Source organism: Macrotis lagotis, chromosome 2 (genome assembly GCF_037893015.1).
Source record: "Macrotis lagotis isolate mMagLag1 chromosome 2, bilby.v1.9.chrom.fasta, whole genome shotgun sequence".
NCBI classification, from domain to species: domain Eukaryota; kingdom Metazoa; phylum Chordata; class Mammalia; order Peramelemorphia; family Peramelidae; genus Macrotis; species Macrotis lagotis.
This window is the reverse complement of record NC_133659.1, coordinates 166,218,636-166,240,635: the sequence shown is the minus strand read 5'-3', so window position 1 is coordinate 166,240,635 and position 22,000 is coordinate 166,218,636. Positions and strand designations below refer to the sequence as shown.

Below are 22,000 nucleotides of genomic sequence, written 5' to 3'. Positions count from 1 at the left end.
AGAGGACTAACGGAAGGCTAGGAGCCTCTAGCCCCATCCTCTAAAACTCGGCCCCCCTCCATACCCCAGGTCCCCTAGAAGCAAGATCAGAAGCTCCCCGATCGCCTGGTGCCTCCTAAGTGCAGGTCCAGGGTTCTCGAGGCTGAAGGCAGCAGAACCAGGGCTGGAAGGGGGAGACAGTGGCTGCCTGGGGACTAGGAGGGGGGCCGAAGCAGGGCCAGGATCATGGGGCTGTGGCTACTTGGACTGCTGCTCCTGCAGGACTGGGGTAAGAGGAAGAATCAGAGAACAGATAGGCATAATGAAAACAGAAATGGTCAGAAGACACAGAAAGAAATGGGATGATGAGGGGAAGTATGGAGAAAATGAAGGAGGTGATTAGAGATAAGGAAACGGGAGAAAGAGGGGGAGGAGGGGAGAGATATGGGAGGAAAGATAAGATTGAAGGTGAGAGATAAGTATGAGGAGAAAAAAATGGGGCAAAGAAGAAAAAAACATGAAAAGAAAAAACGGAAAAGAGACTAGAAGAGGATGAGAAAAGGGAATGGAGAAAGCTAGGAAGAAAGATGAGGAATAAATAACTGCCTTATCTAAAGGTTATATACTACCCTCCCAACAAGTATGCTGATCGTAGTCATTACTCAACAAATATTTGCTGATGGTTGAATATGTGTTGTTATTATTATTATTATTATTATTACTACTAATAGTAATATCATTCTCATGAAGTTCTGATGGTAACAGTTCTAGGACAAGTTGTTATCTGACTATTCTTTCTTAATGTTCTTTTGATTATTGAGCAGGTGGATAAAATAATTGCTTTTTGTAATTATAACATAATAACAAAAAGTATTATCTTGTACTCATCTGGTTCAGTGTAGTTCAAATAGAAACAATCTGGGGCTAAGATGCTATCTTGCTATTATTCTTTTATATTTAATATTTTGCAGACATTATCATTATTGTTACCAGAAAAAGAGACCAGCAAAAGGAAAGATTTGAGGAAGAAGATTAGAGAATGAGAGAATGACAGAAGAAGAAAGCTAGAGAGCATAGTATAAGCGGGGTGAAGGAAAGGAAGGAAGAGACAGGTTGAGGTTAAAAGAAAAATCAGGATAAAAAGAAAAGAGAAAATCTAATGGGAACACAGGGCAGGTAGCACAATCCGGTGAGCAGGGTAAAAGGCAGAAGGGAAGCAGGGAAATGTACTTGGAGGACAATAATAGCTCAGGAGGAGGAATAGAAAGAAGGGGAGTGAGGAATGGGTGGGTGAGTAAAGGGGAGAGAAATGGGAACCAGATTGAGGGGTTCAGGAGTGGAAAGAGGAGGGATAATAGCTTCAGGGGTAGCTCAAGAGTTTGGGAAGAGCCAGGGAAGGCTAGCTAGAAGAATACAAAGATTTTCATTTTATAGATCTAGGATTCCTGGTCTCTGTTCCCAGAGATCAAATTGCACAGAGGGAAAGATCTCTGTAGGAAAAAGAAGGATGGGAGTCTGGGACTGGCTGAAACAAGACTTTCAAGTCTAATTTCATGATTTATTCCTAAACTTTAAGGGTTGCCCTGCCTCTTCCATTTATATGCAAGTCTTTGTGTGAGTAGCTAACTGTGAATCCAAGTGTGGGTCAGGAACACCTCTGCTTCTGTTTGCATTTTTGTGGATAGATGTGAGAATATAACTCCACGAGGGCAAAGTTACTTATCTAAACTTTGTATCTCCTCTAGAGCCTAGCACAGTGTTCTGCATACAGTTGGTGCTTATTAAATTGTATGTGAATTGAATTGAATGTATGTACATGAGTGACTCTTTAGATGTGATTTGCTGGCTTTTTTATGCATATCTGTAGGTATGTATGAATTGAGTGTATATCAGTAGATAACTGGGATTATAGTTTGTATTTGTGGATGTGCCTTGAGTCTGCATATTTGTGTTCCCATTTAGATAGGTGTTTTTCTGTGTGTGTTTAGTTGCCGGTATGTGTGTATGTACATTTGTTTCCTTAAATGTGCCCTTGCCCTGCCTTGCCTCTAAAGGGGTGGGGGTGGGGGACAAGGAGGGGAGTCAAGGGAGTCCTGGGAAGCTGACCTTGTGGGCAGACAGGCAGATGGGCAGGCAGGGGAGGGAGAGGGACTACCCCATTGTCCCCGGTGGGGGGAGCACAATGCCCATGGCTCGGCCCCTGACCCTGTCATTGTGCCCGCCCCACCCCCTCTCCGTTGCCAGGACCCGACTGAAAGAGGCCATCAATCAAGACCTGCCTAGCCCCAGCTCAGGCCCCCATCCCAGTCAGTCCCAGGCCCAACCCCAGTTCCCCACTCTGTCCTAAGTCTCAGCTCCAGCCACAGGGCTCTGTCTCAGCCAGCCTTAGCCCCAACCCCAGCTCCCCTCTATTTCCCCATCTTCAATTCAAACCACACCCACATCTACACCTAGAGTCCAGACTCCTCAAACCCCTAACCTCAGTTCTTTCCTCCGGCTTTCAGTTTTACTATTCCTCCATTTCTTTCAATTCTACTTCAGTCTTTCCCCAGTTATGAATTTCCAAGTTTAACTCTGCTTTAAACTTATATCTCTGCCCCACTGCTCCTTCTAAAACATAATTTTTCAGTTCCTTTTCCTTTTTTAGCCTCTATCTCATTGTCTTCTCAGGGGTCAAGGCTGTAGGAGAGGAAGAACTAAGGCAAAAGCCAAGACCTTTCTCCAGGCCTAATGACCCTAGCTTCATATTGAAGAGAGATGGGACTACATGGGAAGAAGGGAAGGGGCTGAGGGGGTCACTGAGATCCTGGCACCACTCACTGAACCTGCCCCCTCTCTACAGGTGAATCTGGAGGCTCTGAGCTGGCCTTTGTGCAGGAGCCAGTGGATGTGGTGGCACTGAGGGAACATCCTCTGCTGCTGAGGTGCCAGGTGGAAGGAGAGCCACCCATCACCATCTCCTGGCAGCGGGATGGAATACCTCTGGGAAACAACAGTGGTGCCACCCTGATGCCAGACGGATCTCTGCACCTTGGAGGTTTCCCCAACCGTCGCGCCCCTCAGGCTTCATCCTTACTTTCTTCCAGTGTCCATGAATATAACTGTGTGGCTCAAAACCGTTATGGACGGTTGGTGAGCCGGAGGGCACGGGTGCAACTGGCAAGTGAGTGATCTGGAGTGTCTAGGATAGACACTGGGCCACAAGGAATACCTTTAGGGATATAAGCAATGCAATTGAAAGGGGTTATATGGCTGGAAAGGGTAGACCTGGAAATGTAGAGTCATAGAGGAAGGATCGAAGAGGCTCTTTCTATGTTCTAGAATCAGAGGTAGGTAGAAAGTAGGAAAATGGGGGGTGGTATGATTTCTGAATAGCTGGAGATGGGGTAGGACCATGGGATCAATTGGGATTAGTGGCTTGAGGCTAGGGACTCTGGAGGATGAGGTTCAGATGTCCTGAATTTTTGTCTTCCTAGGTCTATCTCGATTTCACCAACACCCTGAGTCTATGGTGGTAGAACAGGGAGGTGTTGCCCGTTTCCAGTGCCTGATTCGAGGAGTACCTGAGCCAGCTATCTCCTGGGAACACAATCGCACTGCCTTGAGCCCTACCAACCACAGGTGAAAAGGAAGAACCTAGAGTTGGGAGGATTCTGTGGGGAGAGGGTCAGGATCTGGAGGGAAACCGAATAATCTCTCCATCCCTTCTGGCAGATTCACCTTGCTACCCGCAGGCATTCTACAGATCACAAGTGTTGGGCAGTCTGACGTAGGGACCTACCGATGTGTGGCAAGCAATATAGCCGGTACTCGATACAGCCAGGAGGCCCAGCTTGCACTTAGTGGTAAGGACTCAGGACAGAAGACAGAATGAAAACCTAGGGTGGTGCCCTCCCGCAGCCACCCAGCCAAGGCAGAGATGAGCAGAGAGTTGGATCTTTCTGTGTGAGGTTCTGGATGTGTGGTTATAATTGCATGTAGTCCTCTGAGCTGGAAAGGACCTCAGAAGGCATTTAATTCAATTTTCTCATCTTAGAGATGTGACTGATTGTGAGTATGCAATTACGACTGACTAAGAGAAATTATGGTACATGGAACTGTTTCTGAGGGTGTTTGTATGGTACTTTTCTCTGAGCTGGAGGTTGGAGGGCCTGTTAACTGGAGAAGACTCCTCAAAAGAGAGATGTAGATGAGGATTTAGGGAGACTGGTAAAAGGAGAATGCTGTGGATAAGAAATAGAGTTGAAATCAGGGGGCAGATACTACTGCATCAGAGCCCTCAAGCTTCAGAGGTGGAGATCCTCTTACCAAAGCAGATTCCTAATTTCCCCTGTGCTGGGGTTCCCTTCATCCTCACCCAACAATTCCATATCAGGCAAACTGATGGAATCTATAATGAAGGATAGAATCATTGAATAAGTCTTATTCACATTCTACTGGAGAAAGGGCAACCAGTTTTCTCTAAAGGGAAATCATGCCTAACTAATCTATTAGAATTCTTCAACGAGCTAAATATGCATGTGAATAAAGGAAAGCCAGTGGATATAATCTATTTAGATTTTCAAAAAGCCCTTGACATGAATCTACTCCAAAGGGTATTCAAAAAATTGAGTTCCTATAGGATCTTTCTTGGGGCGGGGGGAACGAAAAAGAAAAAACTTTTTTGTCTTGAATAGGAAACTGAGATACAAAAAAATGTGTAGGAATAAATGGACATGTCTCTGTATGGAGAAGAGTTACAGAAGGAGGCTCCTTAGGGATGATGCCAGAACTTCTTTCTACAAAGCATTTTTCTATATTATCTTGGGAAGAGAATACGCAGTGAAACCGACAGATTGACATTAAACTCTCCTAGTAAAATGGCAGGCAAAAATCTCTGTAAGATCTCAAGAGACTTTGTGAGTGGGTAGGAGAGTGGCAGATGAGTTTTCACTTTATGAGCAAGTACAAGGTGATATATATATGTGTGTATATATATATATATATATATATATATATATATATATATATATAAACATCCTTAACTAAACAGGCTGAGCAGATTCTGGAGGGATCAGTGATGACCCAGGAAGAGGATCCAAGATTCATTTTAGATTATTCCCTGAATAAATGCTCTTTTCCACTACTAAGGGCCAACAAAATGCTAGGTGTCTTCAAGAAGGTTCATTACCATGAGGATTGATTTCCCTGGTATAAAATATCCTTAGAAAGTTACCAATCCAAGAAAATTTATGTGACTTTCTTTACACGGTTAGCAAGTAAATGAGGCTACATTCAATCCTAGGAAAGGAACTGGAAGTAAAGCAGGGGCCATCATTTAGCCCTGACCTAGAAGGGAGCTGCAGCCATACCATACTTCATTGTCCTAGGGGTAGAACACAGGGTTAGGGCTTCTTCCTATATCAGGCTGGAATCCCCCTTATGGGTTCAGTATGCTGGTTCCCATTGTAAACTGCACTATCTTCTCTTGGCTTAGAGGTTCAAAGTTTCTGAGGTTTCCAGCACTCCCTTTTATCTCCCTGCTTTCTCCCCACATTTCCCTGGCTTTGAGATGGATGAGATACAACACAGCTTGGATAATGGGAAATAGCTTTAGGAAGGTCTGAAAAATATTGGGGAATTGGGGATCAGGGCAGGGAGTAAAGATGCCCTTAATTGGAGGGGGGCTATGGGAAAGGGATGGGGTAAAAAAGGTCCTCCTCCCTCACTCCATCCCTCTTTCTCTTGGCCCCTGGCAGTGTCTCCCCCAAGGCTGCTTCAGGAACCGGAGATTCTGTCGGGGCCTCAGAACCTGACCCTCACCGTGCACCAAACTGCGGTGCTGGAATGCATTGCTACGGGCCATCCACGACCCCTGGTCTCCTGGAGTCGCCTGGGTAACATTGGGAAGCTGGAGTTGGGGGATGAGAAGATGATTAGGGGTAGGGGCACAGAATCACTCCTACAGGACCCCTTTTTTCAATATCCCCCTTCTTCCACCTTTATACCTTCCCCACCCCTCTCCCAGACATATTCCTTCTCTTTTGATTTGTCTCCACTCCTTTGCCCCATAGGGAAGGGGGTTATACGTTGTCATGGTGACCTTGACTCCCATCCCTTTTCTTCTAGATGGTCGATCCATTGGGGTGGAAGGAATCCAGGTCCTGGGGACTGGGAACCTGATGATCTCAGATGTATCTGTCCAGCACTCTGGTGTCTATGTCTGTGCTGCAAACCGGCCAGGCACCAGGGTCCGGCGAACAGCCCAGGGGGTCCTTCTGGTGCAGGGTGAGCAGTAGGAACCAAGGGGCTGGGGGAGAGGAGTGTAGAGGCAGAGAAAAGAGACAGCTCAGAAAAGGTTAGTGGTGCAGAGCAAAGTCAGGAGACCTGGTCTCATGGCAGGGCTCTGACACTTAGTATGACTTAGGGGAAGTCACTTAAACCTCCTTTAGCTTCTGTTTCCCCATCTTTAATATGAGGATGCTGATACCCACAGTACTACTAAATTGGGCTGTCATGAACCTTAAAGGGGACCAGACACATGAAATAACATTGGTTATTTTTCTGCAGCTATGTGACCTCAGCTGAGTCAGCTGCCCAAACCTCTGGGTCTCACAACCTCTTGCTTGTGGCTCATTTGCTCACTTGATGGCCTGCCCTTGGCGGGAGAAGCAGGGCAGAGGCAGAGAGGTGGGGGAGGCCCCTGTAGAGCTCTTGGCTCCCCCGACCTCTCAGAACAGCCTGACGGTCCTGCTGCAAAAATGATGGATGGGTGCCCGGGGCAATGAGATACAACCCTCCGCCCTGAATGCAGCAGCTGGAGCTCCAGTCAGTTCCCACAGCCTGGGTGGGGCGGGACATCGGCTGGAGCGACAGCTGGGCCTTCCTCTGGTCAGAACACAGTCCCAGACCCCTGGTGGTCCCTGAGCAGAATTTCTGATCCCTCACTCCAAGGCTGCCTGGGGAGGGGGGAAAAAGAAAAGAGGCAGGAAGGGTTAGGCATGGGTTATTAGCCTCTCATATCTCCTCTCCCTTCCAGCCCCTCCAGAGTTTGTACAGTGGCCACAGTCTGTGTCAAAACCCCCTGGTAGCAGTGCCATCTTCACATGTGTGGCCCATGGTGTTCCTGAACCCAGGCTGGTCTGGCTGAAGAATGGAAAGGTCCTGAGTCCTGGAGATAAGGTCAAGCTCACCCACAACAACAGGTTAATGTGCCTTCCCATCAGCCTATATTCATACCACCATAGCTAATCACCCCACAACCTATATCTACACAACTACCAATAACTGTTCCCAAGACATACAAATACATAGAACCACAGGTATCTTCACACACATTAACCACAGTGAACACAATGGAAACCACACCAACCTCAGGTAACCCAACCTTCCCAAACACATACAGACAACCCATACAACCTCAGGGAAAAAAACTTCCTTTCCTTCCCTGACCCCTCTAAAAACAGAGTCAGAGAAGGGGCCTCTTAAAAGAGGAGACAGGCAGGAGGATTCTTGTCCCTGAATAGAGACAATGAGTTGTCACTCTCTCTGTATCTCTCCCTTAGCACATTGATGTTGGCTGGTGTCGCAGCAGAGGATGAGGCTATCTACCAGTGTGTAGCAGAGAACAGTGCAGGCTCCAACCAGGCCAGTGCCCGCCTGGCTGTAACTGGAGCCCCGGAGCCACCCCCTGCTCCCCGAGGCCTTCGAGTCTCTGCCCTCTCCACCTCCACTGTTCGAGTCTCCTGGGAACCTCCTCCTGACGACAACCCCAGTGTCATCGGTTATGTGCTACATCTCCAGCCTGAGGGAGGTGGGCAGGGGTTGTAGGGCAAGGGTGGTAGGGGGAGGAAACAAGTTCAGTGGAAACAGCAGTAAGATTGGAAATCAAAAGACCTGGGTTCTAGTCCTGGCTTTGCTATGCTAAGAAGTAGGGACTTATTATCCGTGTCATATTTTTGGACTGAATCTAGAGTCATAGTTTCCAAGAATCAAAAAATGATAGTCCTGTGGTACTTTGACCTGATCAGAGACCATCAGGACAGGAATAAGTGGGAGAACCATTAGGGTTGTCCTAAATAACAAATAGGCTCCTCCAGAAGGTATGGGCTCTCCTTACCTGGAGGCTTTCAAAGAAAGGCTGGATATCACTTGTCTGGGGTAATGGAGGTTCTAATGCAGGTTGATCCAGATAGCCTCTCTCAGATCCTCTTAAGTTCTGAAATTCAGTGAGTTCTCTTTCTGGGTCTCAGTTTCCCCCATCTCTAAAAGGGGTTGTGATAGATAATCTCTAAGGTCCTATTTCAAAAATTCTGTATCACTTTTATATACAACCAATCAAAAAGAATTCGTTAAAATACAGTGCCTTGGTGTCAGATACTGTGCTAATTAATTATTGGGGCTAAACAGATAAAAGGGAAACAGTCCCAGACACAATCTGGTTTTGTATAGATTGAAGATAACGTGTGTTGTGTGTGTGTGTGTGTGTGTGTGTGTGTGTGCGTGTGTGCGTGTGTGTGTGTGTAGGGGGGAAAGACACTAGCAGCCATGGGGATCAGGACAGACTTCCTGTAGAAGGTGGTCCTGGAATTAAGATTTGAGAGAAGCTAAGGATTCACAGAGGCAAAAGTAAGGACAGAATGTATTCCAGACCTGAGTTAAAGCCCTTACAAAGCAGAAGAGAGTGGAAATCAGAAAAGGAAGAGACCTGAGGCAGGGAGACCAAGGAGATGGAGGAGAAGGTACCAGAACCAGGGTGATGACTCTCTGGGTGAAGGAAAGGATGGAATGCAAAACTACAAATATTGTAGAGGTTAAAATGACAAGTTTGGGAAGTGGATTAGATTTGTGGAGTGAGGGGTTAAGGATGAAAATCCAGGTGGATGAAGCTAGAGACTGGTGATGACCTTGATAGAAAGGGAAATTTGAAAGAGGGCGGATCTGGGGAGAAAGAGAACATGTGATGATGTTCCAGACTTGTTGAATTCATCATAGTTTATAATGTAGGAGTAGAGGTTAGGAACAAAGGCTAGAATTGGAACTAGACCTCTAAGAGTCATCAGTATAGAGATAATCATTAATAAACCTGTATGTTGACGAGATCACAAAAAGAGTGTAGAGTAGAGGAATCAACCTTTTTAGGATCATGGATTCCTTGAGCTGTCTGGTAAAGAAGTTTTTGGACCCCTTCTCAAAATATGTTTTTAAATATATGAAATAAAATCCATAGGGTTGTAAAAGAAATATTATATAGAAATACAGCTATCACAATGTTGCTAGGTTGTTGTTTTTTTTTTTAAATTCACAAACTTCAGGTTAAGAATCTTTGTTGTAGAGGAAAGAAAAGAGTTTAGAACAAAGCCTTGGGATTCACCAACGGTAAGAGCATGTGGTATGGGTGATGATCCAGCAAAGGAGACTGAGAAGGAACAGTCAGACTTATTTGAGAAGAACCAAGAGAGTAGTGTCATAAAAACAGAGAGAGGGAGACAGGAGACAAGAGTCACAGAGTGACAGAGACAGAGAGAGCGAGATATCCAGGGGGGAAAGGGTGGTTCACAGTATCAAATGCTGCAGTGGTCAGGAAGGATGAGGATGATTTTCACTGGGTATTTAGAACAAAGTCCAAACTCCTTAGTACACCATTTAAGACCCTTTATAATCTGACCCAAAATCAATTGTTTCTAGACTTAGTTCTTAAGGCTTCTCTCAAACATACCACTCACTAGATACTTATAACAAATATAATGAGCCTTGGTGTTCATTTGAAGTCCTTTTTTTATATATCCATCTCCTTTATCCACTATGCTACTCTGCTTTTCTGAAATTCAACCAACTTTATTTAGGTGCATGGTAGATATGAGGATTTTTCCCCACACCCCTCCAAAAAAAGGGGGGGGGGAGAAATCTAAACAAAATTCTCTAGGAAAACTTGAAGAGAGGATAATTTCTAGCCCGAGTGGGGAATGGGAAACAGGAAGAAAGTAACACTTTGACCTGGACCTTGAAGGAAGAAAATTTCAACAGATAGAGAGTATATTCTTGTACAGGGGAACAGTCTGTTTAAATTTATGCAAGAAAAGAAAGTGCAGGACACTTTGTTGACTCTTTATCAGTATTGAACTTTTAGTCAGATAACCCACATTTGAATCCTGGTTCCCCTATTTAGGACTTAGTGACCTTGAACAATTTACTTCTTCCACTCCATTCCACCCCCCTTGCCATGACTCTAAAATGGGGAGCTTGGAGAAGCTAATTTCTAAAGTCTCCTCAAGATCTAAATTTATGATTGCACCTTTGAACAAAAAAAAAAAAAATGATCCAGACTGCCAAGGATGTAAAATTTCTTAAGGAAATCAGTCTGAAACATAGATGAAAAGGTAGGTTGGAGTCTATTCTAGAGGGTCTGAAGTATCAAATTAAGGAGTGTGTAGTTTATTTTCTTGTGGTTCAATAAAGCCACTGGAGGTTTTTAAGAAGGGGAATCAGTCATTAGGAAAAGAATTGTGGCAGCTCAGAAGGAAGAATTACAAGAAAACAAAAGTAACCTAACCTTCTACAAGAGTGCTTTAGGAATGTACAAGGTATTTTTCTCTTGAAGTCAAAGGAAGTAAGCAATACAAAATATTATCAGCTCCATTTTATAGATGAGGAAAGGGGCAGCTAGGTGGTACAGTGGATAGAGCACTGGCCCTGGAGTCAGTGAGTTCAAATCCAGCCTCAGACACTTAATAATTACCTAGCTGTGTGGCCTTGGGCAAGCCACTTAACCTCGTTCCCTTGTAAAAAAAAAACCCTATAAAAAATATAGATGAGGAAAAAGACTTAGACACTGTTCATGCAATTCAGTAAATATCTGAGACAAGATTTGAATCTTTTTCCTGAGTCCCAGGACAACATTATCCATTGCCACAGAGTCCTCAAAGGAGAGAAATTGGAATGAAGTTTAGCAGAGGTGATGAAAAGCTGAAGTAGGGTATGAATGAAAATGAAGATAAATGGATGAATGAAATTATAGCATTTATTTAGCTAGCCACCATGCTAACCATCAGGTTTACAAGTAAAACCAAGCAAGTCAACATCTGCCCTTAAGCAGCTAACATTCTAATGGGGGAACTAGAAGAGGGACTGCCATGGGGCCTGGTTTGGAATTGGCTGAGAAGTAACATAGAAATCCAGTTTCAGACAAGATTTTGCTGAGTGTAAGGCCCAAGGGGCAGAATTCAGAATTCAGTGGAAGAGAGCTGAGAATGGCCAGTGTGAAGGTGGAGGTAGAATTAACAGGTGATATGAGGGAGAAAAATGTCAAAGATGATTTAAAGATTTCAAGCCTGTATGACTTATTTATTGGTTGGTAGGACAATCAGAAAAATAAATTAGAGGAGAGGGATAAGGTTTTTTCTTGGGCGGGAATGGGAAGAGAAGGAAAGATGAGTTCTATTTGGTAAATTTGAGGTACCAGTAGGACATTCAAAAGATATCCAGGAGGCAATTTGGAGATGTCTGGAATTTTTAATAAATTTGACTGGATATTTATCCCAAGGTGTCACCTTCATACTTAACTGGATAAAATTGCCAAGATTTTGAAAAAGTGTGGCAAGAAGGCAAAAAACTGAGGACAGTTTTGGGAATTATCTATATTCAAAGCGAGGGAACAGAAGTGATGGAGGGGCACATAAAGCTGAAGTATGGACCCAGGTGTCCAGTTACTCCTTCTTTATCCCTCTCAGAGCCACCTGGCAGGGAATTGCAGGAAACAGTGAGCAAAGGGACCTTTGAACATGTTTTTACCAACCTGGATCCGGCAACTACCTATTCCATCCGTCTCAGAGCATATTCTGCTGAGGGTGCTAGCCATGACTCCCCTCCTGTACACATCACCACCATGAGCAATGGTAAGTAAATTCAGACCCCGCTTTTCTCCCCATTTGTCACCTCAGTCCCAGCTTCTTCTCCTCCTTCCCCAGTTTGATGAGTTCTGTTCCTGCCTCTGTTCAGCCTACCTGTCTTGCAGCTCCTGCAGCCCTTGGTTTCCACACCAAAGTGCTCAATGCTACCTCAGTTCAGGCCTCCTGGGAGCTGCCTTCCCAGCCTGGGCTCATTCAAGGCTTCAAGCTTTTCCACAGAAAGCTGCCAGCTGCCCATTTTGAGGGACCCCTCCTTCTAGCCAGCACCACCAACTCCTTCCTCTACACAGACCTAGGTGAGACTTAACTCATGGGCACCAAGTCCTTGGCTGTGTTGTGATTCAACAGTGTATCATCCTTGCCCCGCTGAAAGATGAAATTTCCTGTTTTCCCCAGCTGATCTATTCCTCTCTCCTCTCATTGCTAACATTTCTTTTCCTCTAGAGCCCACTGCCCTGTATGAGATTAAGCTTCAGGCCTTCAATGGAAATGGGGATGGAAACAGCACAGCCCGTTTTGTCTCCTTGCAGGATGCTGAGACATCAGACACAGGTATGTGGGCCCAGGGAAACCAGGGGGATGGAGCATTGTTATAAGAAAGGAGTTGCTTTTGTCTCTGTGGAAAGGGCACTACAGCCAGGCTTCTCTCCCTGTATTCTTTGGGGATTGCAAAAAAAGTTCTTGTAAGACTTCTTTTGGTGAGGTTGGTAAGGGGATGGGGGAGCAGAAAGGAGGTCCACTCCATATATATCAGGCACCCTGATAGCTACCTTGTATTACAGATTCCAAGGCTGGATGTCCCTGTAGCCAAGAAGGGGAAACCACATTCATGGGGAACTCCCCCATGCCAGGGGTGTTTGTGGGCATCCATGTGGGCTTTGCTGCTCTCATCATCTGTCTCCTCTGCCTCCTCCTGGGCTGGCGTCATAGGTAAGGAAAAGTGGGACTGGTGGGGAGATGATTCATGTAAAGCTAAATCACTTTCAAAGTTTCAGGTATTGATAGGTGGAGTGTTTTGATGGAAACAACACTAGACCTGAAATCACCAGATGGGGGTCCCAATCTGGTTCCAGCACCCACTAGTGGGCAATTTACAACTGCTCTGGGAATTAGTTTCTTCATAAGCAAAAAAATATTTGCACTAGCTAATTTGGGAGGGCTCTGTGAAGAGGAGGAAAATACTTTGTAAATGTTCTGTGTTCCTGTGGGCTTTGAGTGTATGTGGGGGAACAATGTCCTATTGGGACAACCACAAGTTGAAGGGATGAACCAAGGCACTTTTTGTTCTTGTAGCATTGGGAGAAAGGTGGGATGGGGGGCAGTGAGAAGTTCCTGGGGTGAGGCTGCAGTTAATCTTCTCTCCACTGGGTCTTCAGTTTCCTGTGTAGGAAAGGTTCCGGGGAGCACTGGACGGTACCTGCCTCAGGCTCTGCTGACAGGGCCTCGATAGGCCAGCTGGAGAGTGGAGGAAAACCTGGAGAGAGAATTGAGCTAATTTCCCAGGTAAATGGGTAGGAGGTGGTTGGTAGCTCAAGAAGAGACAACAGGATGAAATGGAATAAGCACTTAAGTGTCTGTATGTGCCAGAACTATACAAATGTCTCATTTGATCCCTACAACCCTGTGGAGTAGGTAATGGTATGGGTCATCCAGGACAGAAGCCTTGATGCTTTGCATCCTTCCCTCCTTATCTTCCTCTCTAGGTCATTGTGGAGCAACAGTGTGCAGCCTAGAGGCCTTCCCCTGTCCAGCCTGAAAAACTCCAGAACCACCAAAGAATCTACCTCCACAATCTTTCCAGAGTCAGGACAGAACCAAAACTACCTCAACCCCTGGGGAGAGGAAGGGGAGAAAGTTTTCTCACTATCATTTCATTTATAGTGCTCCCCCCCACAATAATGGGAATTCTGGGGGCCAGGTTATGTCTCCCCCTGACCACACCAAATATTTTCAAACCAAACTACTCTTAGGTGAGAGGTATATCTCACCTCCCCCCCTCCCATCCTCTCCAGCGAACTTTTGTTCAGATCTCTCTTCCCTAATCCAAAAATGACTCTATCCAAAGATGTATAGCTTTAAGGGTTCATCCCAAAATGAGAGGGGCAAGGGGCTCCCTCGCCATATTCCTCTATTCCACAGCCATGTCCTTTTCACTCTTAACCCAACTTTGCTCTCCTCCTCTGATTAAATTCAGGAGTCAGTATTGTGACCAGGACATGCAGGCATCTCAGCCTGTGTTCCAAGGTGCCTGGCCTCCTGACTTCTCCCAGAGCCTAGTCATTGTGGGGTACACATGCCCACATATCTCAGGCACATCTCTGAGCAACTGAAAAGATGCCAAACCCTTAATGAAAGTTGAGTTGGGGGGAGGGGTTAAAGGTATTATCCTGCCTCATAATCCAAAGCAGTGGTCTTCTCTTAAGGCCCTTATCTTCCTTCTATCCCATTTGATTTCTATTTTTGAAAGCAGAGAATTTAGTTTGAACCAGGCATGTTTTTTTTTTGTTTCTTTTTTTGGCAGGCATAAACCCTTAGTAGACTATGCGCAGGGACTATAGACAGCTCCTCCTAGGGGAAAACAAATATTTTCCCCTTCTTGCCCCATCGGTGCCAAATTTGTTGGCATAGAGGAATCTTTATAGCTTATTCCTATCCTAAACATTTTTCTTGACCCCAAAGCCAAAGCTTCCACATTTTAAGCCCAGCCCTTTACCCACTTTTCTACACCCTCCCAGTATCATACCAAAAAATCCTGGGGAGAATGGATAGTGGGAGGATGTCCAGAGTTTAAGTGTACCCTAGCCAAACCTTGCGCTCATATTTTTTTTTTCTTGCTGAGTGATGCTAGTACCAATGAAAAGCTTCCAACAAACTGAATCCCAGGAACTCTAAGCCACTCCACACACCCTCCAACACTGGAGCAGAAGCAGCTTGATCCAAGAATAGTGTGGAGGCAAACTGGAACAGTGATTAAGAACAGCCAACACTCAAACCTTGTGGAGAAGGAACCCACTCCCAGAGTAGCCTGGTGCTACAACTTTGTTGGAAATAAAAAGCCGAAATGAACAACACAATTAGGAGTTGAGCTTTATGTTCAAAGGCAAAATAGAACATTTTGCAGTTGTCAGGATTTTTAAAATTGAGTAGGGAATAAGGTACTACTATAATTATTTTGTGTGGCAGCAAGTTCTTTAATTTTGGGAGCAACTGGAAGTAGTCACCCACAGAGAGTGTATCTTCTTTCTCAGAGCAAGAGCTTTTGATTTAAAGGGCTATTGGATTGTAGGATTGTACTGGATTCTCCCACTAACCTGTCACTGAGACTTGTTTTACTATTGCAATTCCTTTCTATGTGTGTTATTGATCTAATCAAAGTATTCTTACAAAAAGCAAGTTACTCAAAGAGCAGTATGAGATGGTGTTGGGCAAATAGGCCAGGTGTAGGTGGTGAAGTACAGCAGATGATTTTCACCATTGCTTACCAGACAGCAGAATACAATGTAGGGACACAAAGCTAGACAAAATTAGCCAGTTTATTCCCTCATGCTACTGGAGGGTATCTAACTCTTTTCCCATCCTTCCCATCCCAATCCCCATGCCCAAACCATCAATCACAGTAAATTTTAGAAACCATTCCTTTCTTTATTAAACATAGCTTGCAAGTGATAAATATTACAAAGTTTTTTTTTTCTTTTAATCCTTTCTCCAAAAATTAGCTTATTATTTGAATCTGTCACTGCAGAAGCGCTTGGCAGTATCTGAAACAGATGGGGGTGTATTTGTCCTTTTGAAAACCAGTTTCTATTGGTCTTAGTCTTTTTTCTTTCCCAAAACACAATGCAGAAAATAAAAATGAAGAGGCAAAATAAGGAAACTTAGAGTTGTGCAAAAGGGTCTTGCTCCCCCCTCCTGCCTGTCCCCAAATAAGGGCATTTCCTCATCCCTCAACCCCCCCCCCCATTATGTCCCACCCACGGCCTCCAGACATCATCTAATCAAGAACTCGGAGGAAGCTGATGGTGGGCACATCAGTATGCAATGTTGGGGGTGGGATGGGGGAACCTTTGTCATCTAAGGGGTGAAGCAGGAAGAAAAGATGTACCTAATTCTCCTCTAACAAGGAGTCTGCATCCAAGGTCCTGGGGTCTTCAAAGATAGTGGTGAGTCTCTGCTACAGCCATCCTAATTACAACCTAAAGGCATTTGCACCCATCCCCAAAGCTGGCCCAATAAACTTGGGGGTGGGGGACAGGGGAGGGAAGGGGAGAACCATGGATGATTGTGTCTCATTGGGTACTCAAGACTCACATCAAAGAGATCATCACTATTCTAGCCATCTCCCAGACACAACACTACTGACAATCTAAAGAGATGCCAAATTGAAAGGACCATTGGATACCCCCAGATTCTTCCTTCCAGATTTGTTCTAACTTGGTCCTCCCTCTCCTTCTGTAGATGGTGTTTGGGGAGGGGCAAGATACATCTTAGGAATTAATCTAGTCTTATTAATCTAGTTTAATTTTGTCCAAAGTTACCCAGGACAAAACAAGATTAGAACTCATTTCTTGACTCCCTCCTCGATCTGGGGGTCTCTCTTAACTCTGCCTCACCCATCCCCACCTCAGCAAGAGCCATGAGCTTCCCAGCTTGGCTGAGGCCTTCATTTCCAATTTATACTGATCATGGGTGTTAGACTGAATGTGGTACTGCATTATACAAAACCTTCTCAGGATGACAACTAGAAGTTTCTTCCTACTTAACCCACATTTCCTCCCCTACCAATCTCCCTAAGACAATTAATCCAGGTTCTTTTCTCTGGATAAAGTTTGTAGGATGTGGGGTGTGGGAGAGATCTCTGGTTTAAGAAAATCTGACACTGTGGTTTGTTATATAGTAGGTATATTGTATATATGCTGATGCAATCAGAGGAAAAAAAAACAGTGCAAATACAATTACAGTTCATAATACTTGGTTTCAATGCCCCCTGGGAACTGTTCCGTTCCTCAGCTACCTCCCAGTCCCCCAGCATCCCCCACTTCCCCCAGAGTGTCAACCTAATGCTGGGAAAGGAGGTGGGGCAGCTGGGGTAGGGGGAGGGCTCTGCCAAGGCAGTGCTGGTGACCTGGAGGGGCTGCTCCAGGGTGGGGAGGCAAGGCACAGTTGGGGGGGAGGGGGGGCATCTCCAAAGCGGGGTGGGGACTCAGGGGAGCCAGCTGCCAAACTGGCCTATCCCCTTGCCCCATCATCCACAGCCCTGCCTCCTAACCCCCAGAAACCCTTTTGCACGGATCATACACAAACGGGCACAGTACAAAATGACGTAACACAGTTTCACAATATCCATGGCTAGGGCTTTTTTTTTCCACTTTTTTCATGTTTTTTTTTCTACACAATGTACAATTCTTCCTTTTTAAATGGATCAAGAAATAGCTTATATACACGAATGAGTCCTTGTTATAACATCTCGGCAGCAAATATCATAAGCTAATGAAGATCTCATTGGGAGAGGGAATCAGGGCTTTGGGGAAGAGGGTAGGAGTGGGGAGGGGAGAAAGGTTATGCTTTTAGGATTAGGGAGGATGGGAAAGAGGGATCAAAAGTAAAATATCAAGAAGCATCTTTACAAAGCAGTTCTACAGCTAATTCCTTTAAAAAGGGAAAGGAAAGGAAACCAAAGCAGGAAAACACTTAATCTGCATCTTAAAAAAAAAAAGATTAAGAAAAATAGGAGGAAGAGGAAAAGGATAAGAGAAGGGAAAGAGGAAAAAATTAAAGAGAAGAAAATATAATAAAAGAGCAAAGCAGGGAAGAGAGAAAAGAAGAAATTTCTACCACACATTACATCCAAAAATGTGGAAAAAAATACTTACTCCAGGAAGAGATGGGGGACTGGATGCTATGGTCAATGACAAAATAAAAATGGGACCTCAGTTTTCACTTTTTACTTTCCATTGGAGGCCTTTTGCCCCAGCTCCATCCCTAGCACTGTCTATGATCTGCTGGTCCCACTTTTCCCCAGAAACCTCTGAAGATTAGTGTTGGGAAAAGCCATGCAGGACTGTTGCACCCCTCATACTACCTCCATGTAGAGCTCCAGGTTTCAACATTAAAGACTCCCAGAAAAGGGGGTATTTTCTTCCTTAAGATAAGGGATGCCCTACCTGAGGACCTTAGCTCAATGTCCACCAAGTGTAGGGTCACAGAAGACCTTAGATACTCAGGACTTAAAAGACATGATGATGGAAGCTTATAAGGAATCTTGAAAGGGGAGAGTGGAGACAAAAGGGATGATGAAAGGGAGAATTTGGGCAGAAAGGGAGGAGAGAAGAGATAGAGGACTAACACTTTACCATGATTCAGAAGACCATATTGGCCAATCCATCCAATACTAACCTCTGAAGGAATGGGGGGTAGGAAGGGAAGTAGGGACCAGTGGAACAAGAACCAAACCTCCACTAATAAGCAGAGGATCACAGATCTCTATGATCAACAAGCAGCATCTGTAGCTTGATCTTGGAGAGAAAAGTAGGGAAGACATGGTACATTTTCTCCCTCTACCACATCACATCACTTCCCTCTCCCTGAAAGTAGGTACTAGACTACAGGTCTGCCTTCATGCAAAATCCCCTTATAAGCACATTTCCAAGGTCAATACACTGGTAGCTGGTTCCTACAGTGAGGAGCTAAACTCAAGGCTGGGGTTGCTGCCAGCCACATGGTATTGCACATTCTTTTTTTTCCTTATTTTTAATCTCAAATGACACACCTGGGACACCTTGTACTTCTGGGCTGGGGGAGTTGAATATATGACAGAAATGGCACTTTATCATGTGTCTGTGTATTGGGGTAGAAGGTGGAGAGGGGAAGGAGAGGCTAGAGAGACATGCCACAAGGCAAGATGACATAAGAAAAACATTAAAAAAAAAAAAAAAACCCAAAAACTTCCAATTTTGTGGAAGAGGAAAAACAAAACCAAACTATTCATCCAGTGCTTTCAAAGCACAGAGAGCAAAGAAAAGATGTAAGAATATATATTTATATATATATATAGAATTTTAAAATAATCCCAGAGCCCACCCATCACTATTCCCCCCACCCCCACCCCATTTACAGTCAGGGGGCACCACACACCCCATCAGACAACACTCGCAACAACAACCCCATCACTACCGGTTACTAGCTTCTAGCTTCCAGATCCTTTCACCACCAGGGAGTCCAGACACAGGCTGTATCTTTGCCCCTCTATTAAGTGCTCAATGGATTTTGGGGAGAAGGGAGGAAGAAAAAAAAATTGGGGAAGGCCCGTGGGGCCAGTACAATCACCCGAAATGGCCCAGGGGTGTCAGGAGTTGAGATAAGACCAAAGTCTAGTCCCAGCTCCTTTATCCCTATTCGAAACACCAAAAGCCTTTTGAGGAAATGTATAGTCTTTTCTTTAACTTTAAAAAGTGCCTTTTTTTTTTGGAGGGAGGGGAGAATCCTGGCTGGTTTTGGGGACCTCTGGCAGTTTATCAGAGCTGGAAGGGTATCTGTCTGAGGGCAGCACACCTCAAAGAAGGCCTGGTACCTTCCCTACCCCCTCAATCCAAAAGGTGGGCAGACTGGTTGTTCATTTCCTCCCCCCATTCCCAGAATGACATTGCACAATTTAATTCATCTTCTACATTAGTAGCAATTCCCAAACAAAACAAAAACAAAAACAAAACTAATAAAATTCTGAAAATACTTGAAAAACCAACTTTAGATCTCAGAAGCAGCCTCTGAAGCTGGTTTTGAAGTGAGACATTTGGCTTGGTGCAGTAATAATTTGCCAAGGGTATGATCAGGCTGGGGCTCCCACTTGGGCAAGAAACCTTTCCTTCCCTTCCTCTCTATATTTACGAGGTAAAGGGGAGAGGAAATTAGACAGCAAAGTGAATCAACCTTACCTTCATGGAGAAAACCCCTTTTGTTTCTTCTTCCTTCCTCCATGGCTATTCCTCCCCTTCCCAATTTACTCACTCCCATTTCAACTTCCAGGTCCCCCAATCAAAGTCTGCTTGGGGGTCAGATAATGCCTTTCTTTCACCTTTAGTGTGGCTGGTACTACAGGCAGAAGGGACAGATCAGGATGACTTCACCAAATCTGCTTAAGTTGGGTCACCTACCCTCAAATAGACTACTATCTTTCCAATGGAGCCAAAGATTACCCTCACTCCTGATTTTTATTGTTCAGGGGTCAGGATCTGCTCATAAGTCCTTCCTGGTTCAAAATCATGCTCATACTCTCCCACCTTCTCTAGAACTGTGAGTAAGTACTATGGGTGCTGTGTTTTAAAGCTTCTCCCTTCTAATGCACCTGACCCTCATTCCCAGAACCCAGCTATAATCCTATGCCTCAGAGCTTAGGGGGTGCTATTCTTCCTCCTGTGTTGCCACTAAATTCCACTGATTAAATGTATTCAGCCCTTAACCAGCCTTAGTCACTTCATATGAGCCTTTTGGCTGGAGCCCCCTCCCCCCCCATGAAGAAAACCACTGCAATGCTCCTATCACTTAAGTGGATATCTTTGTTAAAAATAGAAAGGAAAAAAAAAGGAAAGAAAAGGATTTAACCGTCCATTGAACAAAAAGGGAGGACACAAGACATCATTAAAAATAATAATAATTATAGCATAAAAACAAGCTTCAGAAACATATGTCAGAGGACACAGATTCTCCCTGGGACCTCACTCTGACCTCTAGTGGGGTGCAGATCCACCTCTCACTATCATAGAAAACTGAAGAGAGAAGAAAAGAGCGGCAGAGGAACAGATCGCTGCAGTGTGGAAAGAGGGGAGGTGGCAGGGAGGGGCATGAGTATGTTTTCTTGTTGGTTTCTTTTTTTTGTCTTCTGTTTTTTTTTGTTTTGTTTAGTTTTCCGTGTATGGTAGGCACCAGTACAGGCACTGCATGCGACGGAAGTTGGGGCAAAGGGAGAGAGGGAGGGAACAGAGGGTTCAGGGTTGGGGCAGGTGGAATAGGCGTTATTTCTGTCCACTGATGGACTGCGATATAGATCGGGGTGGGATCATGTCTAAAAGGTACTCCCGCTGTCGGTCTGCCAGGCTGGGTGCTTTGTGTCCCCCGATGCCAGTGTTCAAGTAAGCAATATTAACACCTAAACCCAAGAGACAAAAGGAGGACAGGTATATTAAGGGATGAGGGAGCACGTCTTCTTCCACCTCTCCCCTCCTCCCCCTACCCAGTCTTTGGGGTTCAATGGTGGTCTGCCTGATGCCAATCTAGACTTGTCCAATTTTATTTTAGTAACTGCCTTCCTCTTCAGGTGCAATGACTTTTAAAATCTGTATCTTGGGAGAGTGAACAAAATCCTAGAAACAATGAGATAGCTACTTGGGAAACTGGTAGTGAAAAATGCTGAAAAGATATAGACATTTGGTCAGTTCTATCTTGATTTTGGATCTTGGACTGTGGGGGGGTATCACTGAACCATCCAGGTCCTCCTCTTGTCCATGAATTCTGTTTTAAGATGAAACAGCAGATACAAAAGAGAACATTTTTGTCACGGGGCTACCTAGACCCCAATGGCGTTGGGTGCTCCCCAGACAAAATCCCAGGCAAATCTCAGAACAATATCTTCTATTTTTCTTTCCCTTACCTGGCATGCCAAGGAGGCCTCCTGCCACAGACAGCTGAGGTGCCTGTGCAAAATTGGAAAGCATGGAGCGGGCAGATGTGGGAATGCCACGCTGGAGAGTGCTCTGGGGCTGTGGAGCCTGTGGGGATAAAGAGACAATGGATGATGGAGTAAAACAGATGGGGAGGGCGGGGGCTGCTAGAGTTAACATTATGGTTGAAGACTACCTTCACAAGGATAGAATATATTCAAGCATAAGGATAAGTATCTCATCCCCTGATCCTTCTGTGGTGTTAAAGGTGGAGTCCTAAGTCAAGAATACATACTTCCAAGAGAAAAAGCAACCAAACATCCAAGCTCTCTGGAAAGAAAAGATACATCTTCCCATATTGGCTAGGGATTAAAAATAAGGTCATAGTTGGGAATCTTTGGTATTATCAATTCTATATTACAGGAGTGATTATAACATTTGATATATAGGTAGCAAACAGAAGGGGGAGGATAGGTAGTATGAGAA

The 22,000-nt window shown here is 44.8% G+C and overlaps 2 protein-coding genes across 5 annotated transcripts in view; one reads left to right on the top strand and one right to left on the bottom strand.

Annotated features, from left to right (window-relative positions):
- On the top strand, positions 1–15,541 carry LOC141513527 (immunoglobulin superfamily DCC subclass member 3-like). Of its 2 annotated transcripts, none has more exons than XM_074223450.1 (14): positions 1–268; positions 2,822–3,142; positions 3,456–3,600; positions 3,694–3,824; positions 5,718–5,855; positions 6,088–6,246; positions 6,998–7,163; positions 7,524–7,771; positions 11,688–11,852; positions 11,972–12,160; positions 12,309–12,416; positions 12,647–12,794; positions 13,241–13,367; positions 13,568–15,539. In XM_074223450.1, exons 1-14 carry the CDS (start codon positions 226–228, stop codon positions 13,595–13,597), a joined length of 2,118 nt encoding a protein of 705 aa, XP_074079551.1. In that variant the 5' UTR covers positions 1–225; the 3' UTR covers positions 13,598–15,539. The 2 variants fall into 2 exon arrangements, with proteins under 2 accessions (XP_074079551.1, XP_074079550.1); XM_074223449.1 differs by lacking the exon at positions 1–268 and adding an exon at positions 2,134–2,285 and having other exon boundaries at positions 13,568–15,541.
- Positions 15,542–18,961: 3,420 nt separating this feature from the next.
- Positions 18,962–22,000, bottom strand: part of GATAD2B (GATA zinc finger domain containing 2B) — a 110,940-nt gene continuing 107,901 nt past the window's right edge. For all 3 annotated transcript variants that reach the window (XM_074223451.1, XM_074223452.1, XM_074223453.1), the window contains 2 exons: positions 21,505–21,622; positions 18,962–21,003 (listed from right to left, as the gene is read on the bottom strand). In XM_074223451.1, coding sequence (XP_074079552.1) covers positions 20,870–21,003; positions 21,505–21,622 — 252 coding nt within the window. In that variant the 3' untranslated portion in view covers positions 18,962–20,869. The remainder of the gene's footprint in view (positions 21,004–21,504; positions 21,623–22,000) is intronic.